At 45.9% G+C, this 18,639-nt stretch overlaps 1 protein-coding gene across 1 annotated transcript in view; it reads left to right on the forward strand.

Moving 5' to 3' along the window:
* The window catches only part of PTPN18 (protein tyrosine phosphatase non-receptor type 18), a 54,569-nt gene that overhangs the window by 33,534 nt on the left and 2,396 nt on the right, over positions 1 to 18,639 (forward strand). The window contains exons 9-14 of the mRNA XM_055003541.1: positions 1,958 to 2,024; positions 4,468 to 4,545; positions 10,359 to 10,438; positions 13,794 to 14,113; positions 16,051 to 16,133; positions 17,570 to 17,597. Coding sequence (XP_054859516.1) covers positions 1,958 to 2,024; positions 4,468 to 4,545; positions 10,359 to 10,438; positions 13,794 to 14,113; positions 16,051 to 16,133; positions 17,570 to 17,597 — 656 coding nt within the window. The remainder of the gene's footprint in view (positions 1 to 1,957; positions 2,025 to 4,467; positions 4,546 to 10,358; positions 10,439 to 13,793; positions 14,114 to 16,050; positions 16,134 to 17,569; positions 17,598 to 18,639) is intronic.

Below are 18,639 nucleotides of genomic sequence, written 5' to 3' on the forward strand. Positions count from 1 at the left end.
ATTAGGTTAAAGTTACCGAATCAGGGCCGTTTCGGTTTTTTTCGGTATTACCTAACCTTTTTCTGAATACCAAAAAATTTTGGTAATACAGAATCATAGATTGCCGAATCGATTTGGCCATTGTTTTCAATGAGAAAACCTTCTCCCGGTTTTCCGGGAGTCTTGGGGGGGGGCATTTTCTGTCCGAATCACACCAAACTTGGTGGAGACCTTCTCCTAACTCTCCTCAAACAACCCCCCAAGTTTCAGAAAGATGGGACTTTGGGGGGGGCATGTTATGCCCCCCAAACAAGGTGCCCCCATCCTCCTACACTCTCCATGGTTCTCTATGGGGAAAAACAAGTCATCTTTCTCGGTGGCTTGGGGTGGCATTGTGCAGGCAAAATGCACCCAACTTTCAGGGGACCTGCTCCCACGTGTCCTCCCACCCCCCACCAAGTTTCAGGCAGATTCCACTTGGGGGGGGGCATTTTATGGCCTCCCAAAGAAGGTGCCCCATCCACCTCCACTCCACTATTCCCTGTGGGGGAAATAAGAGAGGCTTGTCTGGCTAGGGGTGGCATTTTGCATGCAAAATGCCCCCAAACTTCAGGGGCCCATCTCCCACCTGTCCTCTCACCCTCTACCAAGGTGAGAAATTCCTAGTGATTTGGAGGTGAATCCTGGAGGGAGGTGCTCAGTGGGATGTAACATGGAGTGTACTGCAGAGAAATAATTCCATACAGTCATCCTTCCAAAGCAGTAATTTTCTTCAGAATAGTAAAGCATCCAGTAGCACCTTTAAGACTAACCAACTTTATTGTAGCAAAAGCTTTCGAGAACCACAGCTCTCCTCATCAGATGCATCTGACGAAGAGAGCTGTGGTTCTCGAAAGCTTATGTGACAATAAAGTTGGTTAGTCTTAAAGGTGCTACTGGACTGTTTTGCGACTAGACTAACACGGCTAACTCCTCTGGATCTATTTTCTTCAGAGGAACTGATCTACATAGTCTGAAGATAAATTGTAATTCTGGGAGATCTCCAGGGCCCACCTGGGGTTTGGCAACCCCGGTCACTAACACAAAGGTAGGGGTGAGAACTAAGCAATCTATTCCATTTTTCAAATCTTGATTGCCAAGTTGCAATCAGCATCTGTTCCTCCCCGAGGCAACTGCAGCTTCTGCGGCTTTTGATCTCCCACCTTCCACCTGGCCTTCTGGAAAAACTAGTTTGCAGACCAAGGTTACAAAGGCTTTTCTTGGCTGAGATTGTCGCAATTAATTGACTGGAATTCATTCCCGTGATCTGGCAAGAGGCTCTTTGCTCTCCTGCGGAGGGAGACCAGTTCTCCTACACAATGCACAAGCCAGTGTGCTTGGTCATAATTTGGACAATCTGTTCTTTCAGTAGTCTGGCACTTGGCGGATAAAAAATGTTGACTGCATGCCGCTAAAGCATACAAAGCAGGGCTTTTTTTCAGCTGGAACGCGGTGGAACGGAGTTCCGGCACCTCTTGAAAATGGTCACATGGCCAGTGTCCCCGCCCCCTGATCTCCAGACAGAGGGGAGTTTAGCTTGCCCTCTGCGCTGTGCGGCGTAGAAAGAAATCTAAACTCCCCTCTGTCTGGAGGTCAGGGGGCGGGGCCACCAGCCATGTGTCCCTTTTCGCCGAGGGCGATTTAAACTTTAAAAAACTCCCCCCTTGTTCCAGCTGACCCAAAGTGACATCATTGTGCAGTCCTGAGTTCCACCACTGAGTTCTACCACCTCTTTTCCCAGAAAAAAAAGCCCTGATATAAAGTATCTGTGGCTCACAAACATGGCATTTTGCCCCTAATGCGGTCCATGCCAAAGAACCTGCACACTCTCACATTAGAGGGAGAATGTCTGTTGATCGCATTGTAATTCTTATCCTGAGCGGATCTGAAACAAAGCTCAGTTATTTTCATGGACCCTCTTTTCCTCTCCATTTTTCAGCGCTGGTTGTGGCCGGACAGGTGTGATCTGCACATTGGAATATATCCGGCAGCTGCTGCTCAAACAGGTATTTGCAGCTTCCTAGTCCACGCTGGCTCAGTGAAGAGGAAGAAATGTCTGCAGGCTAAGGGCCAAGCTACAGGTAACGAATGACACTTGAACGGCAAGTGAACAGACTCACGTGTATTCCTCACTACGTGATCAAGTGGAGCGCAAGTGAACAGGGAGGAATACACGTGAGTCTGCTCACTTGCCGTTCAAGTGTCATTCGTCATTTGCAGCTTGGCTCTAAATTTGCTTTAATCTGTGCATGCTTTTGGCCAGTTTAATATGCAAGCGTACTTGCGCCACTGCAGCAGAGACTTCATGTCATATGTAATAGGGAGTGTACTGGAACATACTTTGGGAGGGGAGGGGAGCGTAAGCATGGATCACCTGACATAAATTGGCATTTTGATGTATGTTAGACGGCAACGTCAGACTGATTCCTGCCAAGTCAGGGCAAGGAGCAACATTCGGCGAGGAAAGGAAACGAGCAAGACAGATTTGAAGATGCTCGGGCCGAAAGGACAAGTGTGAACTGGACATTTTTATACGAGTCAAGCTATGATGGCAAGCCCTGTTGCTATTCAAGAGGCTTCTTTGCTGGCTTGGTGGGTAGGAAATCAAGAGCTTGAGTCCTTGATGCTCCGGGTCTCAGTGCAGGAAGTATCCGAGCCGCTCCCCATGGCTGGGAAAGTGAGGTTAGGAACACTGAAAAGAGGCAAGAGGAGGGCAAAAGACAGGAAGGCCCATATCCCCAGGGAACGATGGCTCATACCACTTCAAGGCTATTCTCTGTCTCCAGCTTGCACCATAGCGCATACTTGTAAATTACGCTTTTTGTAGCTTTGCTCCCTTTGATGAACCAGTCTTTCTTGTGTATCCTTCCCCCTCGCCCCCCCCCCTGCCGTTATGGCCAATGGCTGATACGGGAAATAAATCCGTGTGGCTCCAGGGTTGCATACGTACTTCACTTATTAAATGATCGCATTTGTGAGCAGTGAGAATTCCCATTCCAGCAGAGAAATAAATATAGGTTTCCATTTCCCAATCCCCCAAAGTCCCTTCTCATCATCTCTTCACATACTTTTCCTGTGGGTATAACCGATGGGAACTTCTTTTGGGAGTTCCCCAAGGCTTGGGGGCAGAATGTTGAAACCCATTCACCTGGATATCTTCGCACTGGGCCAAGCTACACATGACGAATGACACTTGAACAGCAAGTGTATTTCTCCCTGTTCACTTGCCCTCCACTCAATCCACTTGCCGTTCAAGTGTCATTCATCATGTGTAGCTTGGCCCTCAGAGCTGTTGGACACATGGTGCAGAACGTGAACGCAGAAGAGGATTCTACAAGTCAATTTCAGACTGCTACTGTCAAACCCTTCCCCATGTAAAAATAATGATAATGATAATGATAATGATAATGATAATGATAATGATAATGATAATGATAATGATAATGATAATGATAATGATAATGATAATGATAATGATACCCCTTGCAGAAAGCAATCTAGTCCATCGGCGTGAAAAGTTCAATATAGCTTTTTCTGATGTGCTAGATCCCAACACGCAATGCATTGCAGTGTTCAAAAATATGACATAGGAGGTCTGAAGCGATTCAGTCTAAAGGGATACGATATCCAAAGTCGGGTTCTCACATGGAGAACAAGACGGCAGAACCCCTGAGGTGGTAGAATGGACTGCATCGCTGCAGACTGCGGGTGATTCATTTCGACTTTGAAAGTTCTTTCACATTAAAAAAACACACACCTCCTCGGATGCAAAAAAATAGCACCGCAGGCAGAGTGATTGTCCCCGCTTTGCTTGCTGGCTTTCTGCTTGCGGGAGTTTGTAGCATAGGGCAATATTTCAAAATGGGATTCTCCGCCGGCAGTCAGAAGTGATGCCGTTCATTATGACCTCAGCACTCTGGCACCTCCCTGCCTTGCATGTGTGAACCAGGCTTAAGCCCATAGCTTGATTCTGCATTTATAGGATCTTAGAAAAAAAACTGGAGAGAGAAGGTTGTCAGCTCCCGGTTTGGAAATTCCTGGAGATTTTTTTTGGGGGGGGGGTGGAGTGTGAAGAGGACAAGGTTTGCGGAGGAGAGGGGTTCAAGCAGGGTATAATGCCATAGAGTCCACCCTCCAAAAAACCCGTTTTCTCCAGGGGAACTGCTCTCTGTGGCCTGGAGATGAGTTGCAACTCCAGGAGATCTCCAGCCATCACCTGGAGGCTGGCAACCCTAGAGCCTCCTACTTCTAAGAGACTGGTTCCCTGGGAAAACCTTCCTATTTCCTTTATCCTCTCACATTCTCTTACTGCTGCCTCAGGATATCCTTGCTAGGGGAAGCGAGGGCTAGTAAAACGGGGGAAATGAACAGACCCGAATTAAAAATACTTAACTTTGACAATGCTGGCCTGGAGTCAACCCTGGTGCCATGTTCTTTCCTCTTTTCCAGAGAATCCCTCCACACTTCAGCATTTTTGATATTGTCCTTGAAATGAGGAAGCAGAGACCAGCTGCTGTTCAGACCCAGGTGAGCCACACCCGTCACATCCTTCCACGTTCCCACACTGCTCCATATAACACACTTCCCTACCTCCATTATATCCTCGCAACAATCCTGTGAGGTAGGAGAGGCTGAGAGAGACAGTGACTAGCCCTAAGGTCACCCAGTGAGCTTCCACGGCAGAGGTGGTTTTCGAAACTGGGCCTTTCAGATCCTAGTCTGGGGCTCTAACCGCTATACAATATTGCCTCTGTGCATTCATTCATTCGGTGGCCCCTACCAACAGCATGTATTTCAAGAGCTCCGAACCATCCAGGTTCCATACCAAAAGCAACCCAGAATCTTATGAGCTGAAAATCTCGTGATATGCATAATTTCCATACATCTGCTCATTTGCCAATTTTTTAAAAATTTTTTTATTGGATTAGAAATCACTATAATATCCATTACAATCAATTTCCTTTAAATATTCCAGTTCTAACCCCCTCCCTTTCCCCCCCCCTTTTGTTGACTTCCAACAGTTTTCCAACCCCTTATCCATTTTTCCCCCCTACTCATTTCAAACTTATTTTATTCTATTAAACATATACTTTCACTCTCTTCTAAGCTTATCTATTATAACACAGTGCTATCTCTATTCCCTTTCCCACTTGCTCATTTGCCAAATTTTATTTTTCTGGATCCCATTTTCCTAACAATCAGTTAGTTAATTGAGATATAGGATTGATTAAGGGGAAAAAAACTCAAGGACTAAAGATAGCTTTGCACATTTATGTGATGTTATTTATTTAAAATTTTATAATCCTGCATTATCTCTTTGGCTCAAGGCCACTAACAACAACAGCCAAGAATTATAAGGACATAAAAGCAACATAATGGTCCATTGTCATGATTAAAAATGCAGTTGGTAACCCTGAAATCTTAACAAATCCCTAACTAGAACCCACACACGCTCTCGTTCAACTTCAATAAAGCCAAGTTAGCCAATAAAGACTAACTTGACTTGACTTGACCTTCATATCCCAGACAGGCCTGGGTTTCATTTGTACGTAATTCTTTCCGTTGCTGAGTTTATATACCACCTGGGTTTATATACCACTTCTATATAATCAAGTATCTACAAATTCTGTGTGTGACAAGATAGCAGCTGTATATTGAGAACTGGTTTTATGCATTTTTATGGTTTATGATATATAGGTTTATGATATATAGAAATATTTAAAATTGGAAAATGGGATAAATTGTTTATCTAAGATGGAAACAAAGACTTACAGTTTGGGTATATAATAAGAAAAATAGTTAAGGATGTACTGCTTAGTATAATGGAGAATATATATTTGTTTTAGATAGAGGAATTTAATAGAAGTAAGGGAAAAGGGACAAAGGGTTGGAAAACTGTTGGAAGTCAACAAAAGGGGGGGAAAGGGAGGGGGTTAGAAATGAAAAATTTGGGGAAAATTGAATGTAAATGTAAAAATAACGGATTCTAACCCAATAAAATTTTTTCAAAAAAAAAAAAGAGAGAACTGGTTTTATGCAGACGGCAGCCCCCCTCTCATATCTGTCACCCCGTCTTCTTGGCAGGAGCAGTACGAGTTTGTATATCGTGCGGTCATTGAAATGTTCCGGGCTGCCTTGGGCATCTCTGTCCCAAATTATGAAAACCTCAAGGAGGTAAGAGACAAAGAATGAAAAGCAGCTCCAGCTCTTTCCACAGGGGGGCAGTGTTACCTAATTCAGCTATAAAAAACATCCCTTTATTTGGTTATTCTCAACTTTGGCTAGTATAAGCCATTTCCCACGGCAAGTTGGACTTAATTTTGTCCTCAACCGCTCACAACATTCTAGTTTCTGTCTTCTCTTACTGGGTGATCTTGAAATTGGCTTATGAACATGTACCTGCCATGCAGGCTTGCCAACCTCCAGGTGGAGCCTGGACAGCTCCTGGAATTATAACTAATATCCAGATTTTGCCTGCAAAGCAAAAAAGCAGTCGTTCATCCACCCCACCCGCCCCGCTGTATTCCCCGCAACCCCTCCCCACCAAGAACTGATAATGATCAGTTGATTCCAGAATGCCCTGTCCTGCTAAAAAGAGGAAGTCATTCAACTGGCTATAAAAAGGAACAAAAGGGAAATTGTAGGGAGAAAGGAAGTATTTGCTGAAGGGGATTTACATCTGAGTAAAGATAATGGTAGCCTCAGCCTCTTGCCTGTAAGGATGGAATATACTGCTATGTTATATGCTGTGTGGAATAAATATATTTATTTGAAGTATTTCTATGCATTTTCTGCAGGAAAAAAATAATTCTGCTCCTTTCAGTTTGCAGGCCGCACAAAATCAAAAAACTCCAGTGCGGCTAAAAAATAAACAACAAAGCCAAGAAAAGTATTAAGTCAGTGCTAAAATCGTAGCAAGCCTAAAAATCATCATAATGATCTTGGAGGGAAACTTGTACAGCTAGGTACCCCCTCCCCCCTGCATTTCAGAAAAAAGCAAGTGCAAAGTACAAACGTATCCTACATTTATCCTAAGCAGAATTACAGCCTTCTAAGTCCACTGACATTACAGGCCTTAGAAGGGTGTGATTCTGCTTAGGGTATCACCCCTAGTTCCCGGACCTGGATAGCCCAGGTGAGCCTGATCTTGTCACATCTCAGAAGCTAAGCAGGGTCGCCCTTGGTTAGTGATTGGATGAGAGACCTCCAACAAAGACCAGTGTTGCAGAGGTAAGCAATGGTAAGCCATCTCTGTTAGTCTCTTGCCATGAAAACCCCACCAGGGGTTGCCATAAGTCAGCTATGACCTGAGGGCACTGCTAGTGTGAAAGAAGCTTCTATGGAAGCACCAGCGAGTAGCACAGAAGAAGACAGGAATAGTGGCCCCATGCACCATCCCCACACCACTTGCTGATGGATGCTTCCCCACCCCACCTCTCCCTTTTCCCCTGCTGTGTCAGCACAGTTTGTACCAAACACGGCAGCTGTCCCCCCATGTCCTGCCAGTGCCCCCTTTTCCTCTTCTCAGCTGAGCTGCCGTGGAACTTAGAGCCAAGCTACAAGTGATGAATGACACTTGCCTGGCAAGTGAACAGACTCACGTGTATTCTTCCCTGTTCACTTGCACTCCACTTGATCAAGTGAATGGCAAGTGAACAGGGAGGAATACACTTGAGTCTGTTCACTTGCCAGGCAAGTGCCATTCATCACTTGTAGCTTGGCTCTTCGCTCTGCCAGTTTTGAAGGCAAACTTTCACTCCTTTCCCAGGCAGAGCCTCCGCACGGACGCTGTGCCTGGAGCCACCACACAGTTCCTCCTTTGAGATAAAACAAAGGAGAAAGCTGCAAGAAGCCCAGGAGCACCATATTTTTGAGCACGCTCTGAAAACCAGAGGGGGACATCCCGCTATTCTCACAGCGGGAAAAGTCCCTGTACAGAAATAAGCCTCCCCCTTTCCACACACGAGCACACACATCCCTTCTGCAGAAGCTTTGAGGAAGTGCCTCTCTTGCAGTCTCACTTCCTCAAACATACAGTGCGTATCATTCGCGATGAGTTCCAGCTATGGAATCCTGATGCCACATTTGACAAGAAACTAGTGGCTCTACTGCTGTAAGGTAGTTCTTACGGGGTTGGGAAGGACTCGGCGGTAGGGAAGAGAGCAGGGGCATGGCGAGAGGGGAGGGTAGCTGGTGGTGTGAGCCGCTCCGAATTTTTTCCAGGCCAGCTTGTCCTTCATCATTTGAAAATTTCCTCCTTCGTTGTGTGAAAAACTTCTCCCAGGATTGCATTCCTCTGTTGGCATTTTGGGATTTGCTCGACTGGATCTGCAAAGGAGGACGAGCAGATGGATAGACAGACGGATGGATGGGCAGATGGGAAGGTCTGCAAGAGGGGTGGTTTAAAAAACAAATGGCTTGCTGTGTTCTCAGTCAGCCTTCCGCATGTACTGAAAATATTTTTAGTCTGTGGAAGGAGTATGGTGTACGATGATGCTGGCTCCCTCAGGAACCTGGTTTTAAGCAGACAGGCAATGTAGAAACCAATTTGTTAACGCATGTAAAGAAATAAAAAGAAGGCCAGATATCTACAGAAGTGTGTGAGGAAAGGTAATGGCAACATTCAATCAGAGCTCGAGTTCAGCTCCAGAACTGGCTTTCTCGTAAAGCCAGAATTAAAAATCTCATCTCTGAGCATGTTGTGGAAGTCACGTCAATGAAACCACTTGCATTTTGGCCACTCGTGCTTGGAAAATAACTAAAGATTTGGGGGTGAAGCCTGCAGAGAGTGAGGTTTTAGGATGGGAACCACCTGCCAACCACAAAACCCACTGAGCAATGGCCTTGCCCGCTTTCCTGAAATGCAACAGGTGCTATATTGGGAAACGATGCTCAGAAAAAGCCTCCACTCGTGAGCCTCTGGGCCAAGCTACACATGACGAATGACACTTGAACGGCAAGTGGATTGAGTGGAGGGCAAGTGAACAGGGAGAAATACACTTGCTGTTCAAGTGTCATTCGTCATGTGTAGCTTGGCCCTCAGAGTAAGTATCGCTGCTATAGAGGGTGATCACACAGTGATCAAGTGGAGCGCAAGTGAATGGCAAGCGAACAGGGAGGAGTACACGTGAGTCTGTTCACTTGTCGTTCAAGTGTCATTTGTCACTTGTAGCTTGGCCCGTAGTGATCAAGTGGAGTGCAAGTGAACAGGGAGGAATACACATCAGTCTGTTCACTTGCTGTTCAAGTGTCGTTCATCACTTGCAGCTTGGCCCTGAGTCATCCAGGGACTTGCGGAAAATGGAAACAAAAAGCATTCTGGCTAGCTGACTGGCTTTGAAGACAGGGTGGATTCTCATGCTGATTTGTTGGAAGGAGGCAATAGTTATTGCAGTCTGAGAAAAAAAATTCTGTGTTCATGAAATTAATGATCTTTATATCCCCTAGGTAAGAATCAGGGCCAAGCTACACATGACGAATGACACTTGAACGGCAAGTGGAGTGAGTGGAGGGCAAGTGAACAGGGAGAAATACACTTGCCGTTCAAGTGTCATTCGTCATGTGTAGCTTGGCCCTTAGAGACAGTGGAATTATCACCAAGGCAAATTCAGACTATTATTCAAAATATTTAAATAAGTACAGAGGTCATCAGAGGTCACTGGTAACCTCAACGATAATACAAGTTAAAAACGCTGCATGATAAAAGTGTTATTTGTGTTCAAGAGTAAAAATCTTTGTGAAGCTGAGAATGGCCTTTTTCACACACGCCCCGGAAGATCGCACAAACTCACGACATGAAGCGTCTTCCTAGCACGATAACACTATACCTGGAACTCAAAATGGAGTCACTGTGGTTTACAATGTAGTCCAAAACTCAGACCTTGTTACTGTTTTTGTACAAAATACCCCACAGGCGCAAACATTATTAGTGATGAGTGCTAGGAAACTTTTAGATGTCTGAAAATTGGGGAGGGGCTTTACAATGGCGTATGGAAAGCCCCTTTCCCTAAAGTTTTGCCTGCAGGACCGTACCATGTAAAAACCATGACGTAGCATTCCAGATAACTCCCTAAATTCAGAAACAGATAATGAACACAAAGTTACGATCTAGTGGTCTCTCTGCCTGCCATCATGAGAATAATCTCCCTGAATGGCAGAGGACTTACTTCTGAGTCGACCTGCTTAAGGCGCGCTCCCTCACTCACCTTCCTCTTTCGCTAGGACTTTCAGGGTTAATGCATACCATTGCATACTGGCACACTTCCTGCTGCCGGAAGTTCGAACAGCTGTGCTGGTCTAGAACACACTTGACTTCCCTTGTTTTCTTCTATTTCGTACAGAATCGTCTTCCTCTGTATGACGACGCCCTCTCCTTCCGACACCCAGCTGTGCCCCTGCTCAAACGAGGCACCATCCTTCGGTAAATATATATACATATATAGGATGGAAATTTTGGGATGCAGAATAGGGTTCTATAGAAAAGCAGGGCCTGCCCTGTACTGGCCCCTGAGTTACAGCATCCCTTCCAGGGGGAGTACCGGTTGGCACAACTTTGGGGAAGTTTTAAGGTGGTTCTTAAATGGGTTCTTTCACAAAAACATTTTCAAGTAGTTAGGGTTGCCAGCTCCAAGTTGGGAAATTCCTGGAGATTTTGGGGGTGGAGCCTAGAGAGGGTGAGGTTTGAGGAGGGGAGGGACCTCAGTGGGGTGCAATGCAGTAGAGTTCACCCGTCAGAGCAGCCATTTTCTCCAGGGGAACTGTTCTCTGTCACCTGGAGATCAGTTGTAATTCCGGGAGATCTCCATCTACCACCTGGAGGCTGGCAACCCTAAGTATAATGTTGTTTTACCTGGCAGCTGGTTGTGTATTTTGGCATTTTAAGGCTGGTGTTTTAATGCTTGTTTGGAAGGCTTGAGGGATTGTCTATTTAAGGTTTGGATGTCTTATATGAAGCGATGGCTTATGGGATCTGTTCTGTAGGACAAGGCGGGCTCTATATTCAACAGATATGGACTCCAGGACTGAAGTGGTAGGAAAGAGAGAAGTTGCTGAGCATGGAAGAGGACATGTCTTTCTGGCCCTAGGGTTGCCAACTGCAGTTTGGGAAGTTCATGGAGGTTTGAGGACAGAGTTTGGGGAGGAGAAAGAGCTCAGCTGGGATGCAATGTCATAGAATCCACTCCAAAGTTACTGATTTTTGAGGTCTGGAAATCAGTTGTAATTCTGAGAGAAACTCAGACATAGAGCATCCTCCAAACCACAAAGCTAAGACATATAGCAAAGGAAATAGCAAAGGAATAGCTTAAACAGGTAGAGCTTGTATTGGCCACGTGGCCCAATACGCCTTAATCTTTTAAGAGAGCCAGTGTTTCCTAGTGGTTAGAGCTGGATGAGGCTCAATAAGAAAAGCAGGGCTATAAATGAAACTAAATAAACCAAGTTTGAACAACCCCTCTGCCATGGAAGCTTGCTGAGTCACACAAATAGCACAATTCGTTTCAGTACCAGTTAGACAGTCGTTGCCCTTGCGGTTCCGATTAGGTGGAAGATATTGTTGACTACATTTTACGCTGCCCTTTTTATGAGCTCATCAGAAACAAATTTTTGAACCTACTCCTCACAAATTTCTCCAGTTCCGAGGAGGAATCCATTGAGCTTTTATTGGCTGATACCATCCCAGATGTTACTTTTAAGGTGGCCACTTTTATCTTTCTTTCAACAAACATAAAGAAGAGACTAATCCCGGCTCCCCCTACAAGACTTTTAGTTTCCTCAGGAATTTTAGCCAAATTATATTTTATTCCAGGGTTTTATTGTACCCTTTGTTTGTACAGATATTTTAAATTTTATTAACTTGTATTTTGTTATGATGGACTGTCTAACTGGATGACATTCCATATGGACAGGTAAGAGGCATAAACAGTGATAGATTTGGGTTGCGGCAGACAGGTCTACAGTATGGGAAGGCCTTGTTGATCCATTGAACAGTGCAATTCCCTGGTCTAGAAGGGTAGGGAATAAGTCCAAAAGCTTGAGGGACAGCTCCATTGGATGTGTGGATGGCTCTTCGGAAAGGTTGCCAGACTCCAGGTGAGGCCAGGAGTTCTAGAATTATGCCTGATCTCCAGGCCACAGAGGGCGATCTGGCTGCGACATCTGTCACCCCATTGATTGCCAGGGTTGATTCGGCTGATCTGGCTGGCTAGGCGGGTGTCCCCTTCCTCCCTCACCGCTCCATGTGTGTCCTTCACGAAGCTGTGCACTCGGTGGAAGAGGACGACTATCCCAGATAGGAGGAGTGTACTGTTCTTCGGTCAAGGGTATACAATAGCTGCGCTCCCCTGTTAGAACCTCTACAGAGATCAGTTCACGTGGAGGAACTGACACCTTCTGACAGCATCACATCTCTTCTGTGCCCTCCCCAAGTACAGTCCCCCCTGCCCCTGCCAAAACCCCTCCAAGAATTCCCTAAGCTGGAGCTGGCAATCCTACTTCTGGGGCAAGATTTTGTGTGAAAAACAGGTATACAAAGATTTCTGGTTCTTGGTTTGTTTTTGAGCAAGTCTGGTTCAAAGTCATTTGTCATCTCAAGCAAGGCACACACATTACCACCGGGGCTGCCACTGGATGGGTCCAGGACACACTGCAGGTTCTTGCTTTGAACCCGATGGCTGGCTGACAGGCCCAGAAAGGAATGCCAATCCTCCCCCATGCCCATTCTGGTCATAGTCCGGAGGGTAATTTTTGTAAGCTGCAGTACTGCAGCCCAAGCTCTGCTCATGACCTGAGTTCGATCTGGGCGGAAGCCGGGTTCAGACAGCCGGCTCAAGGTTGACTCAACCTTCCATCCTTCCGAGGTCGGTCAAATGAGTACCCAGTTTCCTGGGGGTAAAGGGTAGATGACTGGGGAAGGCAATGGCAAACCACCCCGTAACAAAAAGTCTGCCAAGAAAACGTCCTGATACGATGTCCCTCCATGGGTCAGTAATGACTCGGTGCTTGCACAAGGGACTACCTTTACCTACTTTTAGCTGAGTATCAGCACCCTCCTGCCCCAAGCAGTCATTTGTATGTCTTAACTGGAGAACCAGCCTTGAGTTGGATCCAGGCTAAATCTTCCAGCAGCGGAAAGGAACTATTCTGCTTCCCCCTCTCCCAATGCAGCTGGCTAGTCTCCAAGAAATGCAGCTGCTAGCAGAAATGAGAGCCTGAAGAATGACATGAGAGGAGGGCGAATGAATGTTACTTGCTAGTTTAGTCTAGCCAACTCCTGGTTAAGAGCAAGTTTGCTCCTCTGCAACCTAATCTCAGCCTCACCGGCTTTCCTAGGGTTGTTGTGAGGATCAAAAAGAGGGATTGATGCTCCTTGGAGAAAGGGTGGGATAAAAACATACCAAGTCAATCAATAAAAATATATATTCCTGGAGAAAACTGAATTAACAAACGCATCCATTTCGTTCTTTGACAAGAGAGGCGTAGCTGATTCTCAGGTAGGGTTGCCAGCCTCCAGGTGGTGGCTGGAGATCTCCAAGAATTACAACTGCTCTCCAGGTGACAGAGATCAGTTCCCCTGGAGGAGATGGCTGTTTTGGAGGGTGGACTCTATGGCATTATACCCCACTGAGGCCTCTCCCCTCCCAAACACCACCCTCTCCACGCACTACATCCCAAATCTCCAGGAATTTCTCAACCTGGACCTGGCAACCCTATTCTCAGGTCTTGAAGCTTTGCTGAAGATGCAGCAGTACCTCCGGATTTTGTATTCTGTCTTCCAGGAGTATTTCAGTGCCTGCTGATCCCAGTCCCACAGCCCTTCCAGAACTGCCGCCAAAGATGGGGGATACCTACGCAGTAGTGAACAAACTCCGGCGAAGCGGAGGAGCAATTTCTCCTGCTGCGGAGGCCCGGCAAGATGGAGACACGCCTCTGTATACTTCAGTAAAGCCTCGCACTAGCAACGTCTCCGACGCTTGGGCCACTGACCCCAACGCCTTCGTGGGATTACAAGCCAGCCACTCGCTGCCTGGAAGCCCCATAAGGCGGCTGTCCCCCAGTTCAGCTTGTGAATACGCCCAAGTGAACACACCTGGTCCAGGTAATGTGCAAGAATAGCTGCTGTGTGTGTTTGAGAAAGAATTATTGTACTTAACGTTATTTCAATAATCCTTATTAACAGGGGTCATTTTGTAGAAAAAAGAGCAGCAGGAACTCATTAGCATAACTCATTAGCATATGCCATGCCCCTTGACATCACTGGAAGTGTGTCATTAGCATAATAGATTTGCATATGCCACACACACCCTGACATCACCTATCCTGGCTATTTTGGACCCAATCCTGGCCATTCAGGGCTGAAATTGGGCCCAAAATGGCAAAAAAGGGCTGAAAATGGCCAAAAAGGGGCCTAAAATGGTCAGGATTGAGCCACTGTTGAGCAGGAGAGTGATCCACCACCCGTCAGAGGCCCAATCCGGGCTGTTTCAGCCCAATCCAGGCTGAAACGGGCCCAAAATGGACAAAAATCAGGTGGGCAGAGCCACCTGACACATGACCTCTTGGGAGAACTGCCAGAACTGTGTTACAGCACGTTCCCCCTCAAAATGAGCCCTGCTTATTAACAACCCTGTAAGGTAGGCCAGTATTAAGATGTGAACAGGGCTTGACATCAAATGAACTGTGGCTTTCCTAAAGCTGCCTGGGGTTGCAAACCTATGCACATTTACTTGGGGACAAATCCTATTGAATTCTGCAACATTTACTTCTGAGTAAACATGTAGAAGTTGTTAATGATTGAGGAGATATTTGAAATGAGGATGCGCACTATTGCCCATGTTCTTACATTATTATGCTAAACTAGCGCATCATCCCACCAAAGATGATAGAATACGGACTCTAATGCAGCAAGCAACATTCTAGTCCTCATGGGCACAAAAAAAAATTATGGGTCATATGGCTGAATGGCTTTCTGGTCACTGATGTGCAAGCCTACTCGAAAAATAAGTAACTTCCTAGGTCAGCCCAGTATGGCTACCAGTTTTCTAAAAAGGAGACAGTACTTATAATGTTCACGGCCTTGTGGGGCCCAAGCCTGCCAGCCAAAAGAGATACTGGTACTGTGTACCAACTCATGTGTGTTATGTGCCATCAAGTCACCTTCCACCCATGGCAACCCAATGAATGAGAGACTTCCAAAACTTCCTATCATTAACAGACTTGCTCAGATCCTGCAAACTGGAGAATGTGGCCTCTTTTATTGAGTTGAGCCATCTCGTTTTAGGTCTTCCTCTTTTCCTGCTGCCTTCCACTTTTCCTAGCATGATTGACTTTCCCAGAGAAACTTGTCTTCTCAAGATGTGACCAAAGTACGATAGCCTCAGTTTTGTCATTTTAGCTTCTAGGAAGAATTCAGGCTTGATTTGATCTAGAACTAGGGTTACCAGGTCCAGGTTGGGAAATTCCTGGAGATTTTGGGGGGTGGAGCCTGGAGATGGTGGGGTTTGGGGAGGGGAGGGGCCTCAGAATGATATAATCCCATGGAGTCCACCCTCCAAAGCTGCCATTTTCTTCAGGTGAACTGTTCTCTGTCACCTGGAGATCAGTTGTAATTCCAGGAGATCTCCAGCCGCCACCTGGAGGCTGGCAACCCTATGTAGAACCCACTTATTTGTCTTTTTGGCCATCCATGGTATCCGCAAAACTCTCCTCCAGCACTACATTTCAAAGGAATCCGTTTTGTTCCTGTCAGCTTTCCTCATTGTCCAACTTTCACGTCCATACATAGTAATGGGGGGAAAAACTGATTACAAAATTTCCAAATATGCATCGAGGATCGGTTCTTCTATTGGGGGAAGGATAGCAGCATCCTCTATAATGTACTGAAAGCACCAGTTAAAAGCCCTTGAGAAAATCTGAGCAGAAACCTCTAACACCTGTTTAACCACTGAGTGGGTCAAGTCTGGATGCCTTGTCTCAGAAGACTTTTACCTGGAAATAAGTGACTTTGATGTGTCTGTTCTTGTCTCTCCTCTGCAGCCGATGGCAACTCCAGAGTCACCTCCTCCCCATCACATGCCAACGGGCTTGGGAAAAACTTCCTGCGGAACTTGATGCCCCCGGTGCGTAGTCTTCATGTTGCCAAGGGCAGGGGAGCAACGAAGACCCTCTGCCAAAAATTAGAAACTAAGCTCCGGAATTGAGCGGCTTACGATCCTCATAGTTTAGGCTAAGGTGAAAACTTCAGGGACCTAACCTGAATTTCGCAGCGCTGAACACAAAGCACAACGTTGTGGTTCTGTGTTTCTAAAAGCTGCAGGGCTGGGCATTAGCGTGGTTGCCCTTTATAATCTTGACCACTGTGGCTCAATCATGACCAAAGGAACGGCGTTGTTTTGACTGTAGATACCCGCCCTTAAATGGGCCTTAAGATCTCTTTTGGGCTTGGAGAAAATATCCCCGTCAGCTGAAGGAAGCGGGCAGCTGTGTCTTTCGGCAATAAGGGTAAAGAAGAGAGAAAATCATGACAAGGAACTGTTGAATCAGGAAATCATCCACCGCGATGAACTAACTAAATACAAAAAGTAACTGCTTAATATTAATTATTAATTGCATGGCTACAACACTTGAAGAAGGTCTCAGTGGAAACGGGTGCTTTTTAGCTGGCCCCTTGCTGTGATGCAGCTATCAGAAGAGTACAGCCGCCTACAAATTGTCCTGTATATGCGTTGCAGCCTATGTAATTTCTAGAGCTTCCTCGAACCGAGTAGTTAAGCAATGATCTATTGATGAATGTGTTATTTGTTGTTTCATGTAAATAATATACACATACACTGCAGATTTTTTATTGCAGCATAAGCTTTCGAGAAGCACAGCTCTTTGCCAGATGCATCTGACGAAGACAGCTGTGGTTCTCGAAAGCTTATGCTACAATAAAGTTGGTTAGTCTCAAAGGTGCTACTGGACTCTACTATTTTGCAACTACAGACTAACACAGCTAACTCCTCTGGATCTATGAAGATTTTTTGTAACACTTTATTTATCACAATTTGATTAAATTCTGTTACTTTTTGTATTTCGTTAGTTCGTCACAGTGGATGATTTTGTGATTATACAGTGTCTTTCTGTGAAACAGAAGGCCAGTTTGGATACTAAAAGAAATTGAGGAGAAAGACATAAATGGAAGTTGGCTGAATCACCTAGGGGCGGCAGGATTGCCTTCTCTTTGTGTAGATCTGCCCTACAGTAGTGAATGTTTTCAAACGCAGAGCTGGTGGATTTCGAAGAGGGGGAAGGAGGAAAGCAGCAGAAGTGGTGGAGGGGCTGCGAGGGAATCCATCCCGTACCCCAGTGAACCCATGCGGCTCTGTCTCTGAAAACTATGTTCCCAGTAAAATGGCATCACTGGAACGAACCTGTGCCTGGCATCTCATTAGCTTGACCCACGATGGCCAACCAGCCTGACCTGGATAGCCCAGGCAAGCCCGATCTCATCAGATCTTGGAAGCTAAGCAGGGTCAGCCTTCAAATATCCTTCTTTCTTCCCCTTTTGCTTTAGGTTTTTACTTCGTCACCTGGGAAGAAAGGTAAGATGGAGTGGGGGGAGAGGATTAGTTTATATACTGTTCTTTCGGGGCAGCTCTCCTTATGATATGCTCTGCATAGAGGTTGAGCAGGTAGAGAGATAATATACATCCTTGTCTGACACTTTTGCAAAGTGTTTGATTCTGCTTTGTCTCCTACTTTTGTATTTCCATCACCTATGATTATGATCAATTTCTTCTTGGGCACTGAAATCAGGCCCGGGCTAGCCTGATTTCATCAGCTCTTAGAAGCTAAGCAGGGTCAGCCCCGGTTTATACTCTGCTTATGTCTGAAGACACATCACGAAAGCATTCTCTGCTTTGGAAAGAGGCAGAATCTGTTTCTTGTTAAACACCCTGTGCTCTTCTGGGCCTAAGTTTTATCATCTAGACAGGAAAAAAAATATCCTGAGCCTTTGGTAGAGGCATAATGTATGGAAACAGGCAGTTGATGCTTGTCATAGTTGTTGTTGCTGACTGATCTGTTATTAAAGCTCCAGCTAGAGGGATCAGTGTCAAACTTGGCTGGCTACCTATCTATGCCTACTCCACCCCAGAGGCAGCTGCATCTTGCTGCAAGCGAGCCCACAACATGCTTTCATTCTGCTCACCTGAAGGCAAGAAAGAGTCTGAAGAACAGTAGACATTCAAGGCAATTAGATACTGAAGCACACCTAGAGCTTTTTTTCAGCTGGAACTTGGTGGAATGGAGTTCTAGCACCTCTTGAAAATAGTCACATGGCTGGTAGCCCCGCCCCCTGATCTCCACACAGAGGGGAGTTTAGATCGCCATCCGTGCAGTGGCCGCACAGTGGCACGGAGGGCAATCTAAACTCCCGTCTGCAGATCAGGGGGCGGGGCCACCAGCCATGTGACCATTTTCGCCAAGGGTGATTTAAACTTTAAAAAACTCTCCCCTTGTTCCAGCTGACCCAAAGTGACATCATTGTGCGGTCCTGAGTTCCACCACCTCTTTTCCCAGAAAAAAAGCCCTGAGCATACCATATTTATAGTACTCACTGATATCCCCTTCTCCCACCCAGCA

This window comes from Eublepharis macularius, chromosome 19 (genome assembly GCF_028583425.1).
Source record: "Eublepharis macularius isolate TG4126 chromosome 19, MPM_Emac_v1.0, whole genome shotgun sequence".
Taxonomy (NCBI): domain Eukaryota; kingdom Metazoa; phylum Chordata; class Lepidosauria; order Squamata; family Eublepharidae; genus Eublepharis; species Eublepharis macularius.